At 63.7% G+C, this 7,213-nt stretch overlaps 2 protein-coding genes across 2 annotated transcripts in view; both read right to left on the minus strand.

Annotated features, from left to right (window-relative positions):
* LOC107198619 (L-selectin-like) overlaps positions 1 to 556 on the minus strand; it is a 10,539-nt gene extending 9,983 nt beyond the window's left edge. Inside the window, exon 1 of the mRNA XM_033511463.1 lies at positions 457 to 556. Within this exon, the coding sequence (XP_033367354.1) occupies positions 457 to 549 (93 nt within the window). The 5' untranslated portion in view covers positions 550 to 556. The remainder of the gene's footprint in view (positions 1 to 456) is intronic.
* Positions 557 to 698: 142 nt separating this feature from the next.
* On the minus strand, positions 699 to 7,207 carry LOC107198622 (1-phosphatidylinositol phosphodiesterase-like). Its single transcript, XM_015615726.2, has 3 exons — positions 6,171 to 7,207; positions 4,925 to 5,917; positions 699 to 753 (listed from the first exon to the last, which is right to left on the minus strand). Exons 1-3 carry the CDS (start codon positions 6,404 to 6,406, stop codon positions 699 to 701), a joined length of 1,284 nt encoding a protein of 427 aa, XP_015471212.2. The 5' UTR covers positions 6,407 to 7,207.
* Positions 7,208 to 7,213: the final 6 nt, after the last annotated feature.

Genomic DNA, 7,213 nt, shown 5'->3' on the forward strand with positions numbered 1-7,213 from the left:
CACACAGGAGCAGTGCCCCGTGGCACTGGCACACAGGAGCAGTGCCCCGTGGCACTGGCACACAGGAGCAGTGCCCCGTGGCACTGGCACACAGGCACACACGGTGCTCCCAGCCAGGCACCAATGTGCTGCACCAAGGGCACTTCACTCCTGGGGGGCCCCTGAGTCCTGTGCCCCCCTGAGCCCCTTCCTGCCCAGCCAGGCTGGCATCTGCCTCTGCCTGCCAGTGCCTGGTGTGCCCGGCAGTGCCCCTGAGCTTGGGGTCACTCGGGCAGCTGTCCCTGGGGCAGCCTGTGTGTCCCACAGCCCCCAGCTGCGGTTCCTGTCGGTGTCTGCCCTCAGCCCTGCCCTCTCCTGATCCCCTTGTCCAGGCAGACCCCCAGTGCCTGCCCACAGCCCTGCCCTCCCCTGATCCCCTTGTCCAGGCAGACCCCCAGGAAAAGGAGCAGGATTTACCATGCCAGAGCTGCGATCACAGCGTGCCCAGCCAGCTGCAGCTGTCCCTCGCTGGGCAGTGCTGCTCACGCTTCCTCCGAGCGTGCAGCACATCCCTGCCTGCCCCTGGCCTCTTCCCCTCCCACCCCAGCCCTGCTTCCAGCCCACATCCTGCCCCACACCCCTGCCTCCCCTGCCACAGGGCTCTCCAGCCCCAAGAAACCCCTCTCTGAGCCCGGGGCTGCTGGGGAACAGTGGGGTCCTCACGGGACCTGGCTTGGCATCAGCCCCATGGCGTGGGAGTTGGCTGCAGCCCCACTGCCACAGGAGAGGAGCCACAATGAGCCAGGCTTGCCTGAGCACCCCAGGAGGAGGAGGAGGGGCCCCTGAAAAGTGCTCAGCCTCAGCCCAGGACTCCCAGAGCACCGAGACCCCTCTGAGCCACCGTGTCCATGTGGCAGTGCCACGCTGGCAGAGGACAGAGGAGGCTGAGCTGTGCTGAGGTCCCTCATGGGCTGAGTGGGAGTGTGGCTCAAAACCTCCCAGCTCCAGTGCCAGACGCTCTCCTCCCATGCAGGCGTTTTGCTCTGGCTGTGAATCATCAATACCATTTATAAACAAACAACAATTTGTTATATTTGTTATTTGTTACAAAATTACTTACACAAAATATTTTTCTGTCTTTAGCTTTAAGTCTTTATGAGAAAGGTCCAGGAATATGCCAGAGGAACTTCCCCCTGGCTTATTAACATCCTTTAGGAGCTTCCACCAGTGTTTCAGGAATTGTGTCCACCGCCCCTTGGATCATTATAATCATTATAAATCTTTTCTTACCCCATCCTGCTCGTAAGTAGAATTGCCTTGGCCAGGTTTTTCTGCAGCAATTACTCTGCTCACTTCCAGCTAAAGCCAAACAAGAGCCATGCAGGTCACATGAATTTTCCAGTTCCAAAGAATTTGATGCTGCTCCACCAGGACTCATTCTGGACAAAAGGAGGAACCCATTCTGCAAGAGCCATAACCCACTACAATTACTTTATCACTGGCCAATATAAATGGACCTTGTTTCCTGTCTCTGGATATCTTCCTTGAAAAATGATTTAATGCAGTTGTCTCTTTCTGTGGAATTGCTGAGTGTGTGTATCCAGTAATTGAGCAGCACTTGCTCTCAGCACTGTCTGTGAGTGGGCAGTTTGGGAAGGAAGGAGCAGCCAGAGAGGCTGAGGGGCAGCTCCAGGTGCTCAGGGTCACCCCTGCACAGTGACACACCGCTGGGACTCAGAGGGATGGATGTTTGTGGGTACACGAACAGGGCAGGGCAGGCTGTGCCCCTGCCAGTTTCACTTCTGCTGAAACCCGACATGGTAGGGCAGAGCAGTAGAAAAAAAAGACTTTGTTTTTGTAACTACAAATAGTTGTTGGCACTGCTTTCGAACGGAATCGAGGTGTCTGAGATGCAGAGGCTGTTGCTGCTGCAAGGACAGTATGTGACGGAGTTGGAGCTGTGTGTGGTGCCCCGTGCCTGGGCTCAGAGAGGGGCTCCTACACGGCAGGATGGATCTTTGCTTTGCTTTGCACGTAGTGGGAAAAGGTGCACATGGCAGGAGGGAGAGAAGAGCCGAGCCAGCTCTGCTGGGAGCTGGTTAATCACCAGGAGCCCTCTCACACCTCAGGTTCTTTCCAAGGCTGCCTTCCCTGGAAGGGATTCGGGATGCTGCAGGGCAGGTGGTCCTGCTGGATTCCTGCTGCTCTGCTGGCCAAGGAAGGGTCTGAGCCTGCCTGAGCCGTGTCGGGATTTCCCAGGTGTCAGGATGGCACAGCCATCCCTCCGAGGCACCAGGCGAGCTGCCAGCCAGGTCCAAGGACACTTTCCTGTGCCACCTCCGCACCGTCCCTCTGGGCTCAGGCAATGGGGAGCTCGTCCCAAAGAGCCGGGGCGATGCTGTGAGTGCCGCAGAGCCGAGCCCAGGCTGTGAGAGCCGCAGAGCCGAGCCCAGGCTGTGCCCCCGGGGCAGGGCAGAGGCTCCGGGCCCGGGCTGGCACAGCCCGTTCTCCTCCTTGTGCAATGTCCCCGCAAACCGCACAGGAACCGAGTCACCCCTGCCCGGCCCGGCTGCTGCCCGCGATACGGGGGGACCTTCCTGGGGGCTCAGCAGCCCGGGGGGAGCAGCCGATCCGGCCCGACAGGGCTGTGGGGACACACACGCCTGCGTTCAGCCCCGCTGTGCCATCCCTGCATTCCGCCCTGGGGACTCGGGCGGCTCTCCCTGAGCCTTGAGAGGCGTCTCCTGAGCACGGGCAGGAGATTCCCTTCCACCACAGGTCCCCAGACAGCGCTTGAGCCAAAGGGTGTCCCTGAGCTGCAGGATGCCCTTGGGCAAGTCTGCCAGCGCACAGCTCCAGCAGCCGGAGCCTCCACCCTCTTACCAGCTCCTGCCCCGCCTCAGGCGGCACCTGATAAAATCTTTCTCACGATTTGAAAGCGTTTGGACACCGGGAGATGCATTGAGAGGCTTGGAGGGACCGAGATAGTCGCAAGGATTAGCCAGGAGCAGAAATCCAGGGGCAGGTACCCTGTACCCCCCACCCAGAGGGACCTCGAGGCATTGGGACAGCCCTGGCTGTGGAATAGAGGGGTAGCTTTGGGCAAATCACTGCTGCCCACCCTATCCAGACCCTCTCGGAGATGTCTCTTTGCCCTCAGCTGTAGGACAGCTCTCTGCCTCCTGCCCTTCACTGCGAAGCTGGTGATGGAGCAGGAATCACTGGGCATCTCCGTCCCCCGGGCCCCCTGCCCGTGTGCCCGCCGGCTCCGGGCACCTGGCAGCAGCCACACGAGCACGGCACAGAGGAGGCTTTGCCAAACAGGATGCCCGGGGTACAGAGAACACTGTCATTAGCTCACTGCTTGGGTGATAGGGCGTAAACGAGTTCCAGCCGGGGAATCCCGGCACCTCTGCCCTGCCAGCGAGGCACAGGGTGGGTACGGGGTGCTGGGGGGCAGCTGCAGGGACTGCCACGTCCTGGGGCAGCCCTAAGTGACAGCCAAACCAGCCAGCCTACAGCTCCTAGGAACTGTGGCTGCTGTGCCTGTGCCCTGCCTGGCTCTCCATGGCTCTGGGCATCCCTGGAACGCTGAGATGAGCCACTGACCCGCCTGGCCCTGAGCCCATCCTCTGGCAGGACAGGGGTCACACTGGCCTGGCATGGGGGCAGCCCAGGCACAGGAGGCACTGACAGCCAATGGACCCTGGACAGCACCAGTGCTTTTGTCACATGTCTGGTTTAATGCAGGGATTTCAGCCTTGTCTCACATGGCAAACACAGAGCCAGGCTCCTCTGCCTGTCACCTCTGTCCCCGCTGTGTACCATTGCCTGCTCCCTCCCTGGGCAGCAGCTGAACAGGCTCAGCACCAAGAGCCGTGTCTCTAGCCAGGGCTGCAGAGCCAAAGCCATCCTCTCCTCTGGCCAGCAAATCCTGAGGCATCTCCCCCAGCAGGCACCGTGCCCAGCTGTGTTTCACCCAATACAGAAGCAACTTTGAGAACGTTCTTCACCTTCTGGCAGGCCAGGGCTGAGTTTCATCTTCCAAAAGTTCCTCTCTCCTTCTCACCTCCCAGTTTCAGCACACAGCCTGTCTGGCTCGGCTGCTGCCATCACCCTCCTGGGTGATGATTCCCCCCTGGGATCTAGGTTACCTTTCTGCACCAAGGAGTTATCGTGTTGTCTATTTAGATTGGTGATTTATTATCTTCAGGTGGGGCATGGAACATGTTTTAAAGTCTTTTTTATGCCTCAACCACCTTGCTTGTGTGGATCTGCAAACTGCCCTGTCTGCACTGCCCCAGCTGTTGCAGAGTGCTGGGCTCTGCCCATGCAGCATCCCTTGGAGTGCATGCAGTGACAGGGCAGCCCTGTCACCCTGCTGTCACCCTGCTGTCACCTTGCTGTCACACCGCTGTCACCCCGCTGTCACACCGCTGTCACACTGCTGTCACCCTGCTGTCACCATGCTGTCACCCCGCTGTCACCCTGTTGTCACCCCGCTGTCACCCTGCTGTCACACCACTGTCACCCCGCTGTCACCCCGCTGTCACACCACTGTCACCCCGCTGTCACCCTGCTGTCACACCGCTGTCACCCTGCTGTCACACCACTGTCACCCTGCTGTCACCCTGCTGTCACCCTGCTGTCACACCGCTGTCACCCTGCTGTCACCCTGCTGTCACCCTGCTGTCACCCCGCTGTCACACGAAGGCTCCCCGCTGCTCTGCACGACCTAGAGACCCGCTTGTGTCCTCCAGGCACCGAGCTCCTGGGGCAGCGGCGCGGGGCCGGGGGCAGCGTCCTTGCCGAGGGCCAGCGCGCAGGGCCGTGCCGCCTGTCCCCTGTGTCCCCTGTGGCCCCTCTGTCCCCTGTGTCCCCTGTGTCCCCTGTGTCCCCTGTGTCCCCTGTGGCCCCTCTGTCCCCCGTGTCCCCTGTGTCCCCCATGTCCCCTGTGTCCCCCGTGTTCCCTGTGTCCCCCGTGTCCCTGTGGCCCCGGGCCGGCACCGTGGGGCTGCCGGGGGCCGCTGTGCCCCGTCCATCGTCCCTCGGTCCGTTGCTGTCCAGGATGAGGCGGAGAAGGCCGGAGCCAGGGAAGTCCATGATGAGCACTCCCCAGCGCACGGGCTGCCCGCGGCGCCGCAGGTGCTGCCAGCAGCGGGGGTTCACGAAGCGGGCCACCTCCTCGGGCCAGGTGAAGAGCCCATTGCCGGAGCAGAAGGTGAGGTACATGGTGGCCGGGTCTCCTCCGGCAGCCTTCTCCAGGTGCCGCCGCACCCGGGCCCACTTGCGCTCCAGCGAGAGCACGTTCCAGGAGTCGCTGATGCTCAGCCGCTCGTAGGGGATGCCCAGCACGTCCCGAGTCAGCGCCTCCAGCACCACGATCTTCCCTCGCACCTGGCCCAGCGTGGGCACCTCCTCCCGGCACCACACGCAGCCCTGTCCCTCCTCCAGCAGGCAGCGGCGCAGCTGGGCAGCGAAGCGGGCCCGGGGGAGGCCGGGCAGCTCCTCCTTGATGCGCATAAGCACGGCCTCGCCGGGGTGGGCGCGGAGGAAGCGCAGGGTGCGGCGCAGCACGCCCCGCAGGCTGGCCCGCTGGAACGTGCACAGGTGGTAGATGCCGAGCTCGCCCCGCCGCAGCTTGCAGCGCACATCCAGAAAGCGAATGCCGGCCGCCAGCTGAGCCTCCAGGCCCCAGCTCTGGCACCGCAGGCGCCGGCCGCCGAACAGGCTGAGGGAGTCGTGGGTGCCGGGGATGGAGAGGCGGGACAGGGGCAGAGCGTCGGGGAGCTCCGCCATCCAGTCGGGGCAGCAGGCTGCCGGCTGGGGCGCGCAGTCGAAGGCAGCGCTGCGCCGGGACCAGCTCTCCATGCCAGCGGGAGAGCGGGCACCCCGGCACCCGGCTGGCACCCCGGCACCCGGCTGGCACCCCGGAGCCCTGCCGTGGAGGAGAGGCACACCATGAGCGGTGGGAGGGTGGTCCCCACGAGTCCCGATCCCGCCGTCCCCAGTGGCATCCCCAGCGCACCGGGAAACCCTAGAGCGCTCCATACCCTGTAAGGTACCACGGGCGCCCCGTACACGTCGCTGCCTTTACTTCTGTGGCACTGTACGGTTCCCCTGCCGCTCTCAAGCGCTCGTCCCGGTATCCCCGCGCCCCGGTAGGCCCCAGCTCCCCCTCGTTCACCCACCTGGCTTTGCCTGTGGCTGCGGAGCAGAGCCCTGTGGGCAGGCGGGCCGCGGGTGCCGGCGGCACACTGGCAGGTGGAACGGGATGCCAGCCATTAAGCCGGGGACACTCATGACGCGCGTCCTGCCTCGCAAGCGGCACGTGCACCCGGGATTCATCCTCAGCCCTCGGCCAGGGAGAGCACTTGACAGACACACCAGGCTGGAAAACCACCTGGCTGATCCCGACATCAGCCATTCAGGCCTCTGCACCTCCCTCCCCAGGAATCAGGACAAACGGGATCGTGGTGCCGCGGGGCCCCTGGATGCTGCCACGGGAGCGGCCGTGCAGAGCCGCGGGTGCCGCACGCCTGCTCCAGAGCTGTGTCCCGGTGGCACCTGGAGCACCCCAGTGATGGCTGTCCCTGTCAGAGGGACAAAGCACAGGCAGTACCCGGAGCAGGGCTCCGTGCTTGCCGGCACACCCCAGGACCTGCTCAGCGGGAGTTCCCAAGGGAGTGGGCTTCATCTCCTCGCTCCTCAGGCACCAGGGACTGCTTCACGCTGGAGTCACTGCAGGGCTGTGACCCGCCTCCTGCCCAGGGGACACAGCTGCCGGGCCTGTGACAGCACACACTGAACCCAGCGGGGTTTGGAGAGGAGCCTCCGGGCAGGTCACAGACCCCTCCGAGCATCCCTCCAGCTCACATCCCCTCCGCCCGAGCGGGGCGGGCACCGGCATCCTCGGGGGTTCCACAGCCGGCACAGGCCCAGGGGCACCTTCCCTGCGCTGAGCAGGGGTCCCTGGGGCTGCCCCCGCCCCGGACAGCCCCGCCCGGGCCCCGGGAGCTGCCCCGCGTCCCCGGGCACGGAGCGCACAACCCGCGGAGCGGCTCCCGCTGGGACCGGCCTTGTCCCCGACCCTGTGTCTGTCCCCGACCCTGTGTCTGTCCCTGTCCCTGTTCCTGTCCCTGTCCCCGTCCCTGTCCCTGACCCTGTGTCTGTTCCTGTCCCTGACCCTGACCGTGACCCTGACCGTGACCCTGGCTCTATCCCTGGCCCTGGC

The sequence above is a fragment of the Parus major genome, unplaced genomic scaffold (genome assembly GCF_001522545.3).
Source record: "Parus major isolate Abel unplaced genomic scaffold, Parus_major1.1 Scaffold246, whole genome shotgun sequence".
NCBI classification, from domain to species: domain Eukaryota; kingdom Metazoa; phylum Chordata; class Aves; order Passeriformes; family Paridae; genus Parus; species Parus major.